A 22,396-nucleotide genomic window follows, 5' to 3' on the forward strand; every position below is an offset into this window, starting at 1 on the left:
AAGAAAAGATAGGAATAATAGGAACATAACCTTGTTCTTCCCTCAGGGTTCTGTAAATTTAGAATAAGTTTCATAAAACATGATCTGTGTCACTCTGCGGACATCCATTACACACCATATCTTGCTTTAAGAAAACAAGGGCCATAAGAATACTTAAGCATGTATTTTTACTGAATTCTGATCTAAGGTAGGCCAATGGAAGTATTCACTCAAACACTAGTTTGCAACCAAGTAAAATCCTGCAGGACTGAATCCCCAGCATTGCAATGAAGCAGTGTGTCTCAGTACGACTAATTAACCTAAATAACATGAAAAGATCTACAGCAGATTAAATAGATCACAGTTCCTAAATGTTAGCTGAGAAATCAGGCCGCAGTTCCAGCTGACTTTAATTCAGGTTCACTTTAAGCTAACATAATTGCAGACTACTGCCAGAAGAGGATCACTTGCCATCCCCTGCTGTGTACTTTCTACTGCCTCCCCTGCCGTTAGAAGAGCATTCATTTGACCATATGGAAATCCTGATCAGTGAGCTAAAAATAAAATACTCTCCCCCCCCCTTCCTTTTTTGCACTTTAGTTTTCAGCCAGATCACTTCTTTAAGCCATCTTTCCACAAGGTCACGTGAGCACTACTGCCAGATAAAGAACATAACAGGCACACAGACAGGGAACTGGATAAGGATACAACCACCCTGGATAGGAAGTGGCATCATTTATGTTGGCTCTAAGTGCTTGTGGAATTCCAGCTGAAGGAATCTTTCCAAGGATTCTAAAATTCTGAGGGAATTCTTTCTGACGGGGGAAAAAATAATAATAAAAACAACACACCGAAACGGACTAATTTCTAGAGCATTATGAAAAATGGACCTATTTCTTGACTCAGTCCTAGCCCTATTTTGTTTTGATATTTGCCTGACATTCATGTATTTTAAGTTTTGGAACAGGCATAAGCCACGTATGCAAACTGTTTAGCTTACAAGTTTACTTTCCATCCCAAACTGTACTGTACTCAGCATGACACCTATTCCTCTGGAATAGTTCTCATCCAGAGTACATTTTGATCACAGAATTGCTGTTTCATATTGTTTGACAATAGCAAACAAAGTGTGATTTAACTAAAAGGAAACCATTTAAAAGACTGGAATACATGACCCTTAAAGTTATAAATAAAATACCTTACGAAATACATTGCTGAACAGCAAGGTACACAAAATCAGTAACAGTTCTCAAAACCTGGCACTCAACCTCATTCAACCTTTCCTGAACAGGAATTACAATTTGACATACAAAAAAAAAAAAAAAAAAAAAATTACTCTGCTGCTCATATTAATCACTAGTCAAACACTAGAGTGTTTAAATCCATTTATTTTTGTTGTGAGTTTTAGTTCATGTCTCTGTGCGCGGGGGAAAAAAAAAAAAAACAGGCACCCACTCCATCTCAAACACTCATGACTTTCTTAGAACTTAACATAGGAGGAAAGAGAATGAGAGTGACAAACAATTTATTTTACTGTTTCACTTCTGAACTTGCTTCCAACTACATCTATTCTAAACCATGCTATGCTGCCGGATTTTTCTGTACACATCAAAATGCACTAACTCAACATATTCCCAAAGCACATGGTTGTATTTATGAAGGTAAGCAAAGCAGCTGTTTAGAAAGTTAGTTTCTAATCCATGGCTTGCTAACTGGCAGCCCCAGATGCTCTTATCAACCTTGCTTCCCACCCATCAATAGTTTTGGAAGCTTTTAGCACAGCTGCGTGTATCCAGATATTCACCCCCTCACTAAATTCTGTCCTGTAGCTTCATTTGTTCAATATTCCATCCCATTTCATCTCATGACAAAATTTCTTCTCCATGAGCAGAAGAAAGCATACAAAAAAGTCACCTCTGATACTCTGTACCAGATCTAAGGCAATCTTTCCCAACTCCATAGGTTTTGAATATACCAGATAGCCTTAGACACTACTACTTCAGAAAACAGAAAGTAACTTAATATGGGTTTAAAAAATGGCTCAGAAGAGTAAACATCCATATGAGTAGTTACTACAGTTAGTGTATACCAATTTAATGATGGCAAGAACATAGCCACTGTTGCCAAAATGTAAAAATTCAAGAAAAAAAGAAAAAAGAAGAAAAAATCCCACAAAACCAATTTATATCTAGAAAATAACTATGAATACAAAGCTGATCATAAAACATGTCTAAAGATTCAGTTATGCCAACACTGCACTTAAGTAATCGTATCTATATGTAACCAGTTGAAATCTTTCATTCAATTTTTTTTTTAAACCAAAATTATCTTCTAAACCAGAATTTTTTTGCTCTTTATCTTCCTTCTCCCCCAAAAGGTATGGAACTAGTATCCTGTCCTCTCCAAACAGAGGAAAAAGTCTTAAGTTTTATCATTTTCCTTTTATGCTTTTCTTTTTACATCCTCTCTTTCCCCCCAGTGTTTTGGGCAGCTTCTTTGATTAAAAGAAAAAAAAAAAAAAGTAGCAGCTTTGGGGAGAAAATAACACATATACATTGGAATGAAAGCATTGAAAATAAGAATGTTTGTTTTTTCCCCCTCTCCTAAATCTGGAAAAAATTGGGGTCACTTTAGTGTTGGAGTCACTTTAGTGTTCAGGTTGTGTTACATTCCGACAAATATGTTACTAAATCAATGTAAACATAGCTCCTACTAAAAGCAGATACCATATTCTGAAGACAAACAGACATGCGCAAAATTGTACCAACTACTTCACAACATATAGCTAGATTATACTTACCAGAAAACCAAACTCTAATTCAGCTAATCAGAGTATCTAACAGAAAGACACATGCCTGAGCAGTCTACGAAGAACTCGTTCTCCAAAGTTGGACAAACAGATGAAAAAAATCACAGATATTTGCAGAGTGGGGTGAATAAGTATAGTGGAAGTTTAGATCTTGACATATATTCTATCCACAGATTGAGAATTCACAGGCAGTTAGTACAAAAACAGACCCTGCAACAGGATGTATATCAGACCGACCATGTCTACATCTGCTGACAATAACTTACCCTCAGAACCCAGTGACATTTCATTTTTCCATTTACTCCTTAACTATATTCTATGAAGCAAAACTGATACTGCCAACATACAAAGACTAATCAAAGATCATTCTTGCAGCCCTTGAAGCCTCCAGAAAGTCCAATAAAACTAACAAGCATTCCCAGATGCTGCTGAAATGACTGAACCTCTACTCCTACCAAACTCAGACTACGTATTCATATCAAGCCCTTTTAACTCTGATATTTTACTGATCTTTTCCTTGATGACTTTTCCTTAAATCAAACTAGGTACTTTCAAACCTCCCCGTCCAGTTTAATTTTGGTTTTTGAAACCCCTGCCTCAGGACAGTTACTGGAGTCAAAACCTCACTTCTCATTTGTTCAGCAGCACAAACAGGATAAACTATACAACCTCTTTTCCAAAAGCTGCCATGGGAATACATGGCCAGCCAAAGAGACTGCTGTCTGTGCAACCCAACACACATTTTCTTAGTGATTACTTCCTCAACTATAGCTATGCAGGAAGGTATCTTCTCACTGGTCTCAATCCACAGTACCCGAGAATTAAGACCTTATTTGTAAGCCCACAAAATATCCATCTTCTGTTTTCTTATCTAAACAGTTCTATAAATAAAAGCTTGCAAGTATACAAGTATTTGAAGCAATAAAGTCAGCAAGTAGCTAGATAACTACACATTTTTTTGATATAGATACCTGAAAAGAAGCAAACTAGAACTACTGATGTTCCAGTGTTTCTAACCTATGATTTGTACAAGACTCCAGCATCTATAAGCCACAGTGAAGAAATAACCGGAATCGTAAGATCTTCTACGACTGTGAGGAAAGCATTCAAGAATCCCCAACTGGCTGACACCACTAATAGAGCAAACGAACGCGTACTGTCAGTACTTCTCTTCGTAAGTGCTATGTTCTGCAACTTGACAACTTAAGAAATTAAGTCATCTCCATCTTCAAATAATCATATCTTGATGCTGACAAATTTGCCAAATCTCTGCCCCATCTCTATTCAGTCATCTGTCTCAGGAGAAGTAGAGAACTTTTTTAAAAACAGACACCTGACAGGTAGAAGAAAAACAGACTGAGTACCTGAAGCATTTTGGGTTTTATACCTGGATAAATTAAAGAGACTCAACCTAGTTCTCTTTATCAAGAAATCAAATAAAAATATATGCAGATTCAGTTAGTTCTGTCAAAAACATCTACAGATAATAAATTTACAGAACGTGACAAGAAGATTAGAGGCACTCAACATGCAAATCAGCATTCTTTTTCTTTCAAGACCATCCAGTCAGTATATACTACAGGTGACATTTAGTCATCCTTTTACTCAATACAAATAAGGTAACTAGAAGAGAGGTGACAGAATACAACTGAACGTTATGATGACATACAGCTCTCATAGAAGAGGCACGTATCAAAATCTGGTTCCTCCAACTTCAGAAGTCCGAAGCCATAAATTTCCCACTACATACTTGAAACCAGCAAGTCTTGCCAGATGTCACAGAAATCCATATGATAAACATAGACAATTAAACTTTAAGGAAAAGTGTCAGAAGGCTATGAGAAATATCTGTCATGTTTGGCTGGATTTCCAACCAGCCACCCAAGCTTTTGTCACCAGGCCAGTAGGATAATAATGACTCTAGTATTCTCCAGCAACATATTACAATGGTACCCTAAAAATGTCTAGGCATAACATAAAATGCTAGCATGCATTTTTAAGGTTCCTTGCATTTGAGGAGCTTTTGCTTATTTTAGAGACTACTTCTGCCTGTGTTTGAACAGTTTAGTAAATGAAACTAACAATCCCAAAACATTTCTGTGTAAGAATTAAGCAGTTTCTACAATGGAAGATATTTTGCGCTAGAATCTATTTATTTTGGTTAATAATCTTGCTACAGAATATTTAGAGCATCTACCAAAGGTACCTGGTAAATTGATACCTATATTAAAAAATTTTTGATCAAGTAGTACTTCAGTGATGGAATTATTTTATGCTATGTCTTAAAGTCTGAATGTTCTACGTATCCACATTTAGCATAATGTAAATATACTCTACCATGCAAATAAGGTATACATGTAGGTAAACTGTAACTAAGCAAAACTCTTAAAAAAAATAATTAGCAGACTTTTTCTGCTGCAAGACAATGCTCCAAGTAAGTTTATGAACTCAGCTGTGCATTTAAGAACCAAGTACTAAGTATGCATACAAGAAAGAAAGAATGCAACACAAAAAAAAATAGAGCACAGAGGCAGCACAATCAGGAACAGCATTAATGCTCTCATTTTGACATGCAGAGCACACAAGACAGTGCATACAAGGTTCAAGTCACCAGTTAGAATGGAAAATGCACAGAAACTATATTCTGTTTTTGAAGCATCTTCCACCATTGGTACAACATTGATGACCAGACATTATGTGGCAGTAAGCAATTCTGTCATCTTTTGGAGTCACAGTGCAACAAAGTTAAGGGTCTGTAATCACTACTTATAAGCAAGGAATTTAAATGGAAAAAATTACTTTCTCCTGCTGAAAGAATACAAATTAAGCAACAGTCGCCCGTCTATCTAATGAGCAATAAATGCATATGACTCAACCTGTAAGGTTTTAGACTAAAAGCAGAAATTTCACATGCTAAGCCTAAGCATCTTCAGGTAGCCGTTTTATTCTAGTTAACCAGATATGAAAAAATATTCATTGCCTCCCAGCTGCCGAGTCATTCATAGGAGACAGGATTGGGCTTTGTTTTTTGACAGGGCCCATTACTAATAAATAGCAGTTTCACATATTTATAAAAATCTTCTAGTAATTTGTATTTTACAGTCGCTTTCCTTTCTCTTATTTACAAGCTTCCTATTCTACTGCTGTGTAAAAAAACACAAATAACAATTGCTCAGAAATAAAGCAACTTTCCTATTACTTGTTCTAGCAATCTTAAAGTCAGTTGTAGTAGCAGATTCGCATACGAAATATTCCTTTAACCTTAAAAAAAAATAATACATACAAACAAGCATTCATTTCAAAGTCGCAGTAAGAATTATTTGAAGAGATACCTTCAAAGAGAAGATACAGTAAGTACTAATCCTGAAATTATTTGGTGGCCAGTATTTCAAACTGAAGAAACAAAGAAAAAGCAGAAAGCAACAACTTGCTGTTCTTTTTCTAAAATTAAGTTACAGTTCACCTCTATTGTGACCATAATTATTAACGTCCATTATAGTTCACAGATACAGGTGTAATATCCACACCAAAAACAATTCTAAACACAGGCACAGAGATCCTATTCCCATGCAAACAGCCTGTTGAGCCAGAACTGTCAGAACTCTGATGACAAACCTATCTGCATGATACAAAGTCTGCATTCCTATTTCCTCCTTCATTGCCTCCTTTTCTGTAGGCAAAATTTATACCATATAAATGCTTTTGGGAGGAGGAGGGTGGGAGGGTTAACTAAGGATACACGACAACTCTTATGAGCAACCCTATAATAACAAACTTGTAGAATATATATGATGAAAGCTTGGGAAAAAAAGATCTTGGAGAGAAAGAACTACAACCCTTGTTGTAAGATTAAAAAAAAAAAAAAAAAAAAAATCTGTTCTAAAGTGTTCAGACTGTGGATCATCTGTGCAGCAGATGCAGAAACAACTCAGATCTGGCAGGATTACTAGCAGGAACCTATCACTGTGAGAACACGGTGTACCTGAACTGGCTTTGGAGGCAGCCAGTATAGCTGCCTTTCTGCAGCCCAGAATCCTAACTCTTAATCATTGCATGATCTAAACTAACACTGCAGAGATGGTCTTTCTGTCTCCGCACAGAGATATACATGTACAAGTGCAGAGACTACAGTAATTCTAGATTCAGCTGTGATCCAGACAAACACAAGCTCAAATCCTATGCGGCTAGCTCCATAGGGAGTCACAGACCTTCAAAACATCCCCCAAGACTAAAGACCAGGTGGTTTATTTAGGCCAGCTGTAGTGACACACAAATACGCAGACTTAGTTTAGAGCCAGCACTACACCCAACTTCATAAGACTTCCCATCAAAAAAAGACAACACGGACACATCAAGTGGAAAAACCACCATCTTCACCAAGTTAGAACAATTAGTACCAGCCAAGTACACATTCATTCTTCCAGAGCCAATGACATACTTAAAACACACATATTCCAGTGAATCCAGATTAACAGTTTACTAATTCAGTTGTAGAGCTACAAGCAGGCTGACCTCACAGTTACAAGTTGAGCTGTGCTTGAGCTAATAAAGCTTCCCGGGATTCATAGCACTGGAGTTCAGTTCAGAGATCTCCTGCTCTCTGTGGATTCACAGGACTAGCACCTACATGTAGTAAGCCTGGTCGGACACAAGTTGAATGTTTATGCAAATGTTGGATGGCTCTGTACTGCCTGGTATCTCCGTCACATGAATTATTCCAGCTCCTCTTCATCATAAGCATAAGGAAGAGTAGATTGCAGTAAAATGCAAAACATGGTGCCACTTTGCTCCTCACTAAATGCTGTAATTAAATCATTCTTACTACAAAATCATCCAGAAAAAGGTTTGGCACATAAACGGTTGATGGCGAAAAAGTCTTTTTGAACAACAGTAGTACTGTCACAATTCCCAAACTTAGGTTCTCGGGGCACTTTTCAGATATGGTAGTAATTATCAGCCCCTGGACAACATACATATACCTTCCAGCTTCCCAAGCCAGGATGCTATCCATTACATACTACTCCATATGTACACATCCTCACACAGATCCTAATAGCATTTTTCTTATATTAACACACATGTGCCCTGCTTATCTTTTTGAGTCTGAAATTCAAGTACATCTGCAGACATCAAAGAGGCTACAGGCAGGGTTATAGCAGCCAATCCTGACACAGGTAAAACAGAGCAGTTGGTGCCCAACCATATTGAAGAGATTCCTGTTCCATGCTCACCATACACCAACTAAGATAAATTAGCTGATTTAGGGAAAATTAAAGACTTTTCAAGCAATATCAAAAAAACTTGCAGAATAATTGCAAAAAGTGCATATTGGGATCACATCCTTGTATTTCTTATGTACTACATATGCATAATCATGAATAAATAAAACAATTACCAGACACCTCCATCCATCCAAACAGCTCAAGTTTGTAAATCTCAGTTGTTCACACACACGTAAAAATAAAACCGACTAGGGCCAAGACAGACTATAGCTTGTGAGACATGGAACTGTGCTTTCCAACTAGTAGCTGACCATTCAAAACCTGAGATACTGGTTACTACCTCACTGTCCAAAGACAAACATCAACCAGCCAGGAAGCTTGTATGGCTGACTAATCAGCCTCTGCTCTCACAGGGCAGCAGTATGCAACAGCTTAGTGACAGCACAAAAAAGAAAGGAGACACAGCAGACATCAGTGTCAACAAGTGAAAGTGTGTGGGAAGCCAACTGCTCTAACCTGCTGGTAAGTGAAGTTCTTCAGTGGCCCACCTACATGAGTTACATATTCCAGAGTTAGTCAATTGCTTTCAGTTGTTAAAGCAGGACTAATTTAAACATGAACAATTAACTCTGCTCTCAGAACAATTTATTTGCCCAGTGAGCATTACCTGCAGCTTTATATACATGTGTGTGTGTGTGTGTATACATATACATACATATACATATATATATATACATATACATACATACATATATATATATATATATATATTACAGAGAGCATCAGCAGGGAAAAACATGCCAAGAGTGAAAAACTCTCATATCTCTCTTTAAAAAGATTTTAAAAAGAGTCACATTGAATATAGTTAATTGAACTGAATATACAGTTGACACAATACACACTGAGTATACAGTTAATTTAATTCTAGTTTTGTTTCTAGACAGAAATGCCATCAGAAGAAGTAAGCTTCTGTAGCAATGATCAGGAAGTTTGCTTTTGCAAGCAAATGTGATACAACTTCAGTGTCTGATAAACTTGTTCCAGTTTTCTGTACCAAAGTCAAAGATTCAGTCCAGTTTCTAAATGCTAAGGGCTTCCCCAAGAACCTCACAGGCAGCCACCATATTTCTAACTCACTAACATAATGTAGTTGTTAAAACTTCAGCTGTTGTCAACCTGTTCTACCACACATGCACTTAAAAGTTTTAATTTCACTTGAGAACCATTTAAACCTATGCTATATTACAAATGGGAAAGATTCTTTAACCAGTTCAGTAATCAACTTGAAATGCACCGTGAACATACCCCTTGTTAGGTAGAAATGAGGACAGAATATCCTGGACAGAAAAGTCAATTACATCACTATTCCTTGCTAACAACTTCAAACAGCCAAGAAATGCAGAACAATGTCTGTCAAACCTATTCTCTTTGATAAACTCAAGAAATTATCAGATGCAGTGAGACACTTTATTTTAGAACTCAGTAGTTCTCCTTCATTCCTTGTGTCAATAGAAGCCAGGAATAATTGTATCCTAAATTCTGATGAGAATTCCCCACCACACACAAAAAAACCCAAAAAACAAAAAAAACCCAACTCTTTCCAACTGCCTCTCACTTTTCCCTCTACTATTTTTCCTTTCCTATCTTACAGATCATTCAAACCTTTATATATAAAATTCAGCAACACTTAAAAAAAAAAAAAAAAAAAAAAGGTTACTCTTAAAACTTTACATTGTTGATGCTCTTCCCAAGAAAAGTTCTCGGCTAACAAGAAACAGCCCTTTTTTTAGAAACAGTAGCATTTTTGATTTTCTGTTGACAAAGGTTTGGAGAGCACATTATTTTCAATTTGTTCTTGTTCCCACTGACAGAATTGCTTTGGAAGGACTATGAAGGACTAGGTTACCAGGGCATTAAAAAAAAATTAATGGCAAGCCAGAAAAAGGTAGAGAAATAAAGCTCTTCAGTCATGTGTCAAAAACTCACACCCTGGTAAGTCATCCTACCATTTTTATAGTACTTTACATTAAAAAAGGAAAAAAACATTCAGCAAACAGCTCATGTAAACACTCTATCTGTCACTGACAGTAACTAAAGATTTGCTGAAAGGCTCTTTATTTGTTTTTAGATACAAAAGTTAGTAGTAGTTTACACTGCCATAAAATACTGTACAACCTTCTCTTTTAATATGATAAAATCATTTTCAGAGGTAAATGAACAGCTAGTCTTTCTAAATATTCATCTTTATCTTTTGCTGAAAGGCCAATAAAAAATGCCAACGAAGGATAAGTGTTTCTCTTTTTCTGAAAGTGACTGCTATTATGCAGCTTGATCTAACAGACAAATCTGACAAGAAAGAACACAGTCGAGCTGCATGTAACCAAGAAAAAACATTGTTTTTTGTTCAGAAGGATTATCTGAACCCTCAATATTTTATCATAAAAAAAATGTTTAAAAGGCAGAGAAAAAAATGCTTCTTTGACCAGAAATATTACAGGACAACCGTCAATTCTAAGCATTAGATCCCAAAATTAAGAAGAATAGTGGCAATTAAGTGCTACTAAATTGAAGTTTTCAACTTGCACTCTAAAGTTGCTGTAAAAGAAAACTGGAGATAGATTCTATTTCCTTCCCACGTTTAACTATACAAGTATCAAACAGACAATACTACACACAGCCCACCCCACAGATAAGAAAATACTCTTTGAAAAATGGTGTAAGAAATATCAGAAATTGTCAGAATACTTAGAGACAGTTGAGGTACTTCCACTTAAAAAATAAAAAGCATCTTTCTGAATAGTGCTTAGATGGAATAATGACAGAAAGCTAAGCTATTTTCTACAATTACTGGGATATTTGAGTAAATATTATCCACACAAGCATTACAACTTCCATTACTTAATAAACAAAGCACATACCACTCTGGCTGCTCTTTCCTGAGATTCACACTTCCTGCAAAACCAAGGTCCAGTGGGTACTTGAACAATCCCATAGCAAGCTGTTTTGAACAAGATAAAATATTTCAGCAAATGTAAGCAGCACTACAGTATAACTAATACTAAGCTCTTTTATAACATTCATATTGTAGATCTCATATCATTTTACCAAGACAAGTTGACATCTATACATTGTACGTGAAATCCTAACAAAATGCCACCAGAAATAAAATACAATACACTTCCACTTAAAAAAAAAAAACACAAAATATTCATTATGATTAAATAAAAAATTACTGATTACCTTGAAAAGTAATATAATCATTCAAAAGCAGCAGATGTTTTATATACAATCTGCTTTGCTATTCATTTACTAGCATAATGGGTAAAACAGCTTTACAATAACAAACATCTGTCATTTGTTTTAAAGTGCTTTTAAGAGAAAACTAAAAAGAACTAACCAATCTCAGTTTGTCATAAGACATTCATACACTTAGTTCCAATCAAGTTTTCTTACTCTTTTGGAGTAGCATAACTGGTCTTAAATAGGGAATGAGAAACTGAACAAAGTTTAAAAGTTTGGCTTTTTTCTCCTGAAAGTTCACGTGGAGCTGCAAATACGACCTAAATTGAGCATCACAGTTAGGGTCAGGTGTAACTATATCCAGCCTAGAAAATAAATCCTTACAAAATAGACTTTGAGATATGCAGATTTCTCTGCAAGACTGTCATCTATGTTTTTATAGGATATAAAAACCCAGAGCTTTGAAAGGAACTATAAAAACTCTTTTTCTGTGGAATTTCATGTTTGAAATGCATGGATCAGAAAACTCAGAACTGTTGGTGTAATGAAGCTACAAGAACACAAGTACTGTGAGTATATTCAAATATCCGTATAGTTTCATGACTAATACCTACAATGAAGCCACAAAATTTTCCTCAAAAATATACCTTGAATCTGACAGTATTTTTAATCTCAGTTACCAATTACTCTATTTTCTTTATATAGAATTGCTATTTTAACTGTGTAGCTAACTTAAAAAAAAAAAAAAAAAGAGAGAGAGATCTGATGAATTAACAGTTAAGAGGAAAAGCAGAGATGGAATCCACTAGTAACTGGTTTATGTTAGCCTGAAGGCGAGGAGGAAGTAATGCTGCAGGAATAGTACTGTGGCTTTTAAAACATCTGGCTAATACACCTTTCCTTCTACAAAGAAAAGTCAACTAAATTATTTCCTATTATATGCATAAATATAGTCATTCTAAGATCAGTTGTCAGATTTCAAATACACTATTCAAGTACTGACAGACCAAACTATCTTGATAACCCCCTTTTACTGTACAATAAAGTTCTTTTAACATTACAGAAAACATCTTGTTTTAGTTGCATTTATATTAAGTACAGATGGGGGGACTTTGAATTCCTTTTTAGAGATTAAGTGGGGGACTCTGAATGTGCAATCACACATTTAAATTAGCAAGAGACAGTGCAGAGTAAGAAACTAATTATAGAATGCAACTCAGAGACAGGGCTGGCAATTAGATCCAAAAGCAACACAAGCCGGGCAAAGACCAAAGTTGAAGTGAAGTTTTTATATCTGCAAATGTAACAGAGTACATCTGGAGCCTAAAAAAAAACACTACAGGTTTGCACTCTGACATGCTGCAATGTTCTCTGTAGAGTTCCATGACTTGCTTGGATTTATACTTCCACTACTATATGAAGCGTCTCTAAACACATGAAGAGATTTTGTCCTCCGCAACTTGCCAGTGACTTAAAGCTTGAAGAAAAGATTCTTCTGAACCAATTAAAAAAATTAATGCAACTGAGAAAGTCTCACAGGTAATACTCATGCCTGGATTTCAAATGAAAACTATCAGTTTTGATCATGAGGACTACCCATTTTAATCAGACCATGGAAAGAAAATTTAAAATGGACATGCTTCCTCTACCACCTTCGTGTGATACATCAGATTCAATGCATAGAACATTAATGAAACAGTAAATCAAGACATAGAGTTCTTGTTTTCTCAAGGCCTCTACAGTAGCACCTGGATTCAGAAGAAGTAGTATTTTGCACACTTACTTCCAGACTCAAATTCAGATTTGGACCTGCACTTAAAAAGAGAAGTGCAACATACTTGTACCCAATTTACTGAAGTCTCTCCCTACATTAGAAGCACTTCCTAAAACAGACTTTTGTTGTTATCACCACTTCAGCTCCACAGGTACTGTGGTGTTAAGACACCAAATTCTCTCACAGATACTATTAGCGAGGTTCTAGACACAAATAAAGGCGCCCAAGATAATACAAGAAGAATACTAGTTTAGGTATGACTTCTGAAAGCATTCGGGGGGTGGGGGAGGGATATCAATATTCCGAGATTACACAAAGAGTTAGCTTACTAGTTAACATCACTTGGCTCTTAAGAAAGCAGAATACTGACTGATTCATAAGCAGACTAATTTCATAGATCCTGTTCAGCTCCTCTCTGCCTTCAATCTGACATGAACAGGAATAATTGATTTTTTTTTTGCAGATCTCCTTAAATTGTGACTAATTCCTAATAATTTCTTGCCAGTTTATAAAGGAGCATATACCTAAAGTAAATGGTTGTTATGCTGGGTTATCTTCAACAGAATTCATATATTATAAAACTGAGCAGGAGACATGTCAGCAGTATTTTCACATGTGCTAGCTATTCGGGCTAACTAATTAGATTTAGGATTTTATCTCTGTCTCTCCTCCAATTTGTTCACCATCTACTGAATTCATCTGATTGTTAGGGAGTTGATACAGAGAAACTACTATGTTATTCCTTATTTCTGCTACCCGTTTAAAGCAAAAGCCATCATAACTGCCTTTCTTAAATGTAAACAGCAGAACCCAGTCTTTCCCTCTGCTCTCAAAAGAAGGGTCAACCCACTGACAGAAACAAAACAATCACACATACACAGAACATGCCAGCTCCTGAGCCGAGCTGGAAACCAACCAACCAACCTCCACTAATCCAAACAAATCCAGCATCAGCCATTAAGGCTGGCACCCTCCCCCTGCAGAGCCACAACAGGAAGTCTCTTCATCTAACAGGCAACATCGGCCAAATGACATTCAAGGAAAGGCAAGCAGAGGAAGAAATCACATGACAGCTAAGTCTTTCTTACATACTGCTGCATCCCATTCCTAAACCCCCTTCTCTTCTGCCTGTCCCTCAAATAGTTTTTTTGAATTTGGGAAAAACAGGTTTGGGAAAGGCAGGGGCAAAAAGGGACTGAGCATAGGAAGAAAGAAATGAAGCAACAATTGCCAGAATAGAGCTTAGTAAGAAGTTATGGAAAGAAGGAACAGAGTTTTATGTTGGCTCTGGACTGGTGCAGTTGAGATTGTTAACAGGATGCAAAGAAGGACTGGCAAGCATAAACATACAACAGGAAAAGAAGAGGAAGAGGGGAAAAAAAAGATCAAAAGACAAGCGGGGGAGGTGTCTCCTTCTAATAGTCATGATATAAAAACTTTCACGTGGGGGAAAACACAAACTACACGGCTACAGGATGACAGGACGGGCCAAACCATAAAGTGCGTGGCAGCAGAAACGGGAAGAACACAAGCAGGAGCTCCGTTTGGGGCGGGGGAAGGAAACGGGCACAAAAGCAGGAGAGCGGGAACATCAAGAAGGAAGCAGCGAGGCTGGAGGCCGGGGCAAGCGAGCTGGCACTCGCCTGCCTACTCACCTTGATGCACTGCGACATTGCAGCCGTGCCCGTCGCAGTAGACAAGCGGGTTCTCGGCCCAGCCCCTCTCGTCGGAGCACACGCAGCAGCCGCCGATCATCTCCTTCATGCTATTGGAGAACTCGCCCTCCAGTGACACAGGCAACAGCAGCGGCTCGCTAGAGACCATCTAAGGGTTAAAAACACCGTCGTCAGCACCACACACGCACGCACACACACACACACGCACGCACACACACTTCACCCCCTGCCTGCCCCCTCCCCGGCGGTGTCTCCCCTCAGTCACTCAGCCGCCGCCGCCGCCACCGCCGCCACGGCAATGATTTAGGGCCCATGACCGCTGACTGAGAGTCTCTTCTCGCCCCCGCCCGACCAACCGGCCAGGCTGTATCAGTCACGCGAGCACACAGGGGCAGCCCGGCGGCAGTACACTGAGGAGGACACCACACAGCAGGCAGACAGGCAGGCGAGCAGGGCCGGCGCGCAGGCGCACTGCGCGCCCCAGCAGGGAAGGCCTCGGCCTGGGCCTCCTCGCGATGGTTCGCGAGCCGCCCGTGGAACGTGAGCCGCTCGCGCTCCCCTCCCCCCAAAGGCTCCAACCGCCGCGCCGAGAGAGCGTGCGCGAGCCAGCGAGCGGCGCCCCGCCAGGACCGCCCGCCCTCGCCTCGCCTCGCCTCGCCTCGCCTCGCCTCCGTGTGGGAGCGCGGGCGGGCGGCGCGGCCGGAAGAGCCGGCGCTCTCGCGGCCACCTGATGTGCGAGCGGCGCGGCCCGCCGACCGCGCGCCGCCGCGGCCACGCTGCCCGCGCACCCACCTCGGCGTGCTGCCACTCTCCGTCCCCCGGGCGAGCCATCTCGCCCCCGCGGCGGCCGAGCCTCGGTGCTGTGCTGCGGAGGCCGCGAGCCGGGCCGGGCGGCGCGCCTCGGGGCAGCCTGCGCGCAACCGCCGCCCTTGCAGGCCCGGCGAGCGTTAGCCGGGCTGGCTGCTGCCCCCCTCCCCTCCTCCTCTCCGCCGCGCGGTGGGGGAGGCGGCAGGCATGCGCCCCGCTCCCACCCGCGATGTCACTCTGCTCATGCCCCCTTCAGGATGGCTGGAGGACTCGCCCCCGTTCCCGCCCTCCCCTCCCACCCCACAGAAATCATTTTTACTATCTTGTTTATTTTCCCCCTGATGTGACTGCAGGACTAATGCATTCCCACTCCCAACTTTTATTATCCTGTTTATATCCCCTCAGTGTGCCTGCAGGACTAATCCATTCCCACTGTTACTCTGCTTCCCTGCCCTCACCACAACTTCTACTATTTTTGTTTATCTCCCCTTCGATGGGACTGCAAAACCAATGCATTATTAATCCCACCCTTTCTTCTCCCCCAAAAAACTTGCCGTGGGGATGCAGCGCTGTGTGGCTGCCACAACAGTGAAAGTGATGTTGAATAGAAGATATGACAAATAGAGAAACCAGGCAGGCCACAGACACACAAAAACAAACACTTTCCTTAAACGCAGCTGTTCTCTACTTTTGCTTAGAGGTGGATAGTCCTTTCTAGAAGTTGCATGTGTGTGGGTTTTTTTTTTTTTTTAATAAAATAATTCTAATTCCATTGTCCCTTCTAATTAAAGAAAAGACAAACGGAGAAGCTGGGGGGAGAGAGGGCTGAGGTGGGCAGCAGAGAGGGAAATCTCAGGCTGTTCAGTCCTCCATGGAAAGCAGGTATGCCTATAGCAGAAGGAACTAATTGTGGTGATTGTTGGGAGCAGAGAGAAATTAAATGCAGACTTGCAAAATTCTGCTCATTCACTTGCCCCAGGGCCAGTATTTATTTACTTATTTATTTATTTAGCGTTGGACGACTAAGATATCATTGATTTATCTTCCTTATCATGCTAAAAGGCAGGGAAGCAGAATTTGTGCAAGGACTGTATATTTTCATGATGATTTTGCAAGGCCAGCTTAGTTGATTTGGTATCTGTGTAAATTGCTACTGAATTATATACATTCCTGTAAGTGTCCCTACCTAGACCTACATATGCAGGATTGGTTATATTTTATAAATTGTTAACTCATAAAACATCTGCACTTGTGTAGGGGAGTATGAAGAACTGCCGTGTGGGAGAGGTGGGATGTGCACAACTCTACCCCCTAGAGACATCTGAGTCTGCAGTTTGTATGCAGGATATCTTAGGTCAAGCTCTTTTCTCTCCTTAAAAGTTTTAAGTGAAATTATTTAGATAGAGAAAGAACAGAAGGCAAGAGAAAAAAGGAATGATGAAGGTAGCTTCCATAATGAAGGGCCCAGCCAAACACGCAATTAACACAGCCCTTCCAGCCTCCCATTCTAAACATTTCTCCGTAAGGGGTATGTTCCAACATCCCTCAGAGTTCAGAAATTTTTAAGGCACACGTGGAAAAAAGGGGGGGGGGGGGGGAGAGCTTGGAATGCAGTACGTTTCACTTGTGTAAAATCATTCCATGATTGCTCTCAAAAAAAAAAAATCCTACCTTAACAGTGAAGAATAAAAATTTGAACATAAAACTGTTTATATTACACAACATACTTACATGACTATTTTTATTACTTTTAAAGCTTGTAAAAAAATACCCTGAAAATTGCAGGTGCAAGCAATTACTGTGTAAGGAAACAAAGCAATTAATATATCCCAGTGTTTTAAAAAACGCAAATTATTTGAAGCTGATAGATACAGTGTCCTAGCCCTTCTTCATTCTTGTCAAGAAAATGACATCTAATTTAAAAAGCATTCTCAATGATTCTGTTAACCCTGACAAGAATAAAATCACAGTATAACAGCAAATCTCTCCTTTATTTCTCTGACAGGTAAATGAAAATACGTATCTTTTTAAAATTAAAATACAGTAAATATATTTTAATTTCCTGGATGAATTTATACATATGGTAAAACTTGTAACAAATAATTGTAAATTTTTCTCACAGCTTGTTTTTTAATTCATTTGGAATGTCTTTCTGCAATTTCTTCTTTGAAAAGCAACTAGTACCTTTCCTAGATCTTTCTTTTTGTAATATTAGCTATTCAAAGGATTGCTTTTTAGTTTTATAAAGAAACATTGTCAAAGGAAAAATAAATCACTTTGCAACAGCTTGATTAAAACTGCACCAAGGTAACAAGAATATATTTTTGAAAAACCTACTGTATGGTTTACAAATAAAAATATTCTAATCTCACACTGCGTAACACGAGAGCTCAGGAGTGAGCAGCCTGAAATGTTGCTTATGTCAAAATTCAGTCAAGCCTAATTCAAATTATTTGATAAAACATCTGTTTTATTTTTAATGGATTTCTATTTAATGCTTTCAATAGAAAGAATATACATGGACTGAAAGAAACTCTATGATAACTACTTTCTGGTATTGTGTAATATTTGATGGAAAAATTTAGATAACCTCTTGATAGTTCTGCAAAACAATCATTTAGAGGAGACCTTTGAAATGCAAAGTAGGAAAAGAAATACATTACCACTAAATAAATACTGCAAATAGTAAGCCTGTAACAGCTAGGGAATCAGAACATAAAATCTTGTAACATATACGTTCTTATGACTGTAGTATTTAATAAGCACTGACATGACACAGAAGGCCAATTTTCTTTATATAAAAAAACAGCTTATCCTTCTTAAGGTGATATATAAGGGATTAAAACAACTAGAGAGGAATATAATTCAGTGCGTAAAAATGAATAATTTCATTGTAAATCTAAATGCAATGAGAAAATCCAATTCTCTTAAAAGGAACCTATAAAACTTAGAATATAACCAAGTTAGATTATAAAAAAGATGCAACAAGGTGATACATTTTCATATTTTTTAGATTTTGGATACTTTCACAGATAGAATGAATACAGAAGTGAATGAAAATTACACTCTCCCAGTGAAAAATGTTTTTAAAAGTTTAAGGGATTCCTCAAGAAAATGTTAACACACATTACTACACAATATCTTAGCTTCATTAACAAAGTAAGGAGGTATTCACCCTTAATTTTTACTACTAGTTAATCAGTTCCAACAGTAATGCTAAGATTATCTTCTTCACTGAATTTTTCTACAGCATGTACAAAATTGCATCTTAAGCTTAAGTGAATAAAACAAAGTACTGAACAAGAAAATGTCTTTCATTTACAAAAGTATTTTATCAGTTGGATGTAATCCTCAGAAGAGTCCTTCAGGAATAACAGAAGAAGCGTAATTTTTGTACAAGATGTATGCCGCATTAGAAAACACGAATTGATGTTGGGAGTTGGAATTGTAGAGTGAGAAACTGACTCTTTTATAAAAAGCAAATTTCTCATGGCATTTTTTAGTGTGTTTTCTATTTGGGTCTTTGCTGAGAAAGCTTTCATCTTCATCTATGTGCAAAAGGATGTGCACTACAGCTAAACAAATGCAACTGAAAATAGGAAAATTACAGTAACTTACTGATACTCAGTATGTAGACTAAGGCACCTCATGTTTATCTATTTAAAATACACTGATTTTTGTTTGCTTTTTGTTTGTGTGTGTTTAAATCATTAACAGTCTTCATCAAAATACATTTTTATCGTAGGTATTTGCTTTATTCCTAGGAAAGCATCAACAAAATGGTCACTTTACACAAAATAGAATGTGACTCATGTGTTGACCTTTGCAGGTAGTGTGTTTTAAATGGCAGACTGGCTTAGATCCAACAAATTATTTCTATCCATGTTCAATTATGAAGGATATAACATGTCTACAGAACTTGTATTAAAAATGTTAATGTATCTTTATATGCTTATTCTTAAATTATACCGGGAAAGAGCAAAGTTTTCTTTTTCCTTCTATTCTTTAATATAAATGATCAAATCAGTATATGACACCTATCCAAATGAAATTTACTGAATAATTAAAATGTTTTAACATTTAAGATGTAGTCACTTCTTGACTGGGAGTTTGTATATTATATGTTTACACATTATGCAAGTACAGGTAGTAGTATCAAAGGTCATGTCAGTGCATCTCCTGGACACCACGCCTCTTCATATATTGTGCTATTTACTTTTGTGTGAACATAATTACAAATTTTGTAATTATTTAGACTGCAAAGAAAGGGGGATATAATTCCACCAACTATTGTATTCATTTTCTTGCTTTTAATTGTACTATCACCTTTGGAGACTTTGGTGAATTCCACGTAACTGGCAGCAATGGATAAAATTGGTGGTGTTCAAGTACTGCTTCTGTTACTAATGTTGGCATTTAAATGTTAATTTCAGACTGAGGTTTACAGTAAACATGAAGCAAGGGATTTTCTTTGAATGAACAATCTCAAACCAAAATTCTAAATAAAAGAATCCTAGCATAGGATATTTTTAAGCATGGTGATTATTTCCTTTTAAAAGATTTAACCTTTCCTAAGTGATAGAAGTTAAAGATTTAAATGTGACAGTTAATTTATAATTCTCTACATTAAAAAGGCATTTAAATGTTAACCACATTTTTATGTGAGTCAAGTCAAAGTAATGATAATTACAGTAAGATATAAAAGAACCTGAAATAAACTTCTAGCAAACCATATTGAATATTAATGCTGCATTAATCCCTGACAAGCTGGGTTAGTAAACTCTGGAATTTAGATTATATGCAACTTAAACATAATGCAAGGCTCTTCTTTAAAGAAGATTTCATTTCAAAGTTTGGATTTCTGTGAGGTATGTATTAATTCATTGGATTTTTATTAAATACATTTACATAGCATCATAGCAAAAAACAAGCCTCAGATTACTTTTCTATAGGCATCTCTCTCCATGTAGGACTTGATAAATTAACATTCCATATAAATTAATAGCTTTTATTCATGTTTGTTGTGCTACGATCAGTAGTGTAATACTGTAATGTGTCATAGGTCACATTTATTTCATTTCAATTTAGGGTTGTATCTGTACTGCATCTTAAATACAAGAAATGACATGCTGAATTTCTCACCAAATACCTTAAATACAGACTATTTTAGATGGATTTGTGTAAACAAAATAGATATATGTAATATAGGCGTGGGAAAGGAAAAGCCGGTTTGTTACATGCTAAAGCAAATTGGAGTAAATCAACCGCGTCCATGGACTATATAAGCAATACTACTCTGCTTTTCCCAGTACCATTTGGACAAAACAATGTTACTTTTTTATTTAAAGTGTTTTCTTCTCAACAAGGGGCCACCACTTCCCAATCTCAAAAACACGCCCCTGAATATGTTAATTAATTGCATTGTGTCTCTGAAAGAAAGAGGTTGCCAAATGCAATAAAAAATTCTTTCGATCCACGAGCTCCGTTCCCACTGCTAGTTACCATCTAATTTCAATTCTACATATGTAAACGTATATACATTTCCTCTATGTATGATTTTGACCATTAAAAACTGTCCAAGAGCGAAAGTCTAACCTGACCACATAGGGTGTATCTGAGAAGCTTAACATTCCTAGCGAATTAAGCACGCAAGCCTCGGATCACTTTTTGTCAATCTTACTAAGGTACTTCAGGGTCGGAATGTGGGTAATTTTTATATCGTGGTACTTCCCAATTAAAAGCAACAACAATGCTCCTTTGTGAAAAAAACTTAATGTATGAAATATGTCAACACATTCCATACAAATACAAAATAAAGAACAACGAAGAATGGCAACAAACGGTCTCTCCCTGACTATTTTTTTAATCTTCCCTTTCAATAAGATAGTTTTCAAACAGCAATATATTGTTCTAGTAAACACAAGAGCATTAAATGTCCTTTTGAATGACGCTTTCTAAATTTGTAGTTACCTTTTGAAAATTGCCAAGCAGCAATTAAGAGTAAACACATCTCCGGAATACTCAAGTAGGAGAAGTAACAAAAAATCTTTCTTTCCTTGATTTTAAAGTTAATGCCTTTAATTATTAGCAGGGTGGTGTTTTCCTATTAAATATTACTTGCATCTTCAGCGTTCAAGTAACATCGATGCTTTTTACCATCTAAACTGAATTGAGCTTTTATTTGGAGGCATCCCACAAAAGACCGTAAGTTTACAAAGAGTGAAAGAGAAGTCTCCAACTGTATTATCTTAAACAATGACTGCAAGCATGCAACTTCCCAAGTGTGGGGGGGAAGTCAGTTAAGAATTATTTTTAACTAGGTGATATCTCCAAACATCATCCTTTTGCTTCCTGCTCACAATCTTTGTAAAATGTTAATTTCTTGGCGATACATAAAAAACATTTAGTTAAACAGCAGTTGAAAATGTTTAAAATAAATTCTTGCACACTCTAAAATAACTCGCTAAAAACACAATTCTCCTAGAAAGTTTTTTTCGCTAGACCTCTAGAAATTCTTCCCCCATCACAGATATGAACCTCTAGCCACTTTAATTTAATCTCTAAGAAACAACGTGCAAACACTTTTCTTTCTTAAAAGAGTAAGGACACTTGTTGGAAATTTTCTTGAACATCACCTTAGTTAATTCTTCTCCATGGAAGTATATGAGAAAGTTCAGGTCTGAATGGTGTGCTAAAACAATTTATTTATAATTATTTTCCGGAAAAAAGAGACAAAACCACTTTTCCTATAAAACATTTTTTTTTAAATCTCAAACCTCCACACAACAATCGCTTGAAAAAAATCCAGAGTTCGCCGTGCTTATTTGAAAAACAGGATAAGATTAATCTTCGTTTTTATAAACAAAACATAAAGACGTGCTTCTTTCAA

At 37.5% G+C, this 22,396-nt stretch overlaps 1 protein-coding gene across 7 annotated transcripts in view; it reads right to left on the reverse strand.

Annotated features, from left to right (window-relative positions):
- Positions 1 to 22,396, reverse strand: part of MLLT10 (MLLT10 histone lysine methyltransferase DOT1L cofactor) — a 144,661-nt gene that overhangs the window by 118,302 nt on the left and 3,963 nt on the right. Inside the window, exons 1-3 of one of the 7 annotated variants that reach the window (XM_064505949.1) lie at positions 15,493 to 15,746; positions 14,680 to 14,848; positions 10,929 to 11,008 (exon numbers count right to left, since the gene is read on the reverse strand). In XM_064505949.1, coding sequence (XP_064362019.1) covers positions 10,929 to 11,008; positions 14,680 to 14,848; positions 15,493 to 15,531 — 288 coding nt within the window. In that variant the 5' untranslated portion in view covers positions 15,532 to 15,746. Of the gene's footprint in view, positions 1 to 10,928; positions 11,009 to 14,679; positions 14,849 to 15,017; positions 15,197 to 15,492; positions 15,747 to 22,396 lie in introns of those variants that run through there. The other 6 variants (XM_064505947.1, XM_064505950.1, XM_026098558.2 and 3 more) reach the window with 6 other exon arrangements.

Source organism: Dromaius novaehollandiae, chromosome 2 (genome assembly GCF_036370855.1).
Source record: "Dromaius novaehollandiae isolate bDroNov1 chromosome 2, bDroNov1.hap1, whole genome shotgun sequence".
Lineage (NCBI taxonomy): Eukaryota > Metazoa > Chordata > Aves > Casuariiformes > Dromaiidae > Dromaius > Dromaius novaehollandiae.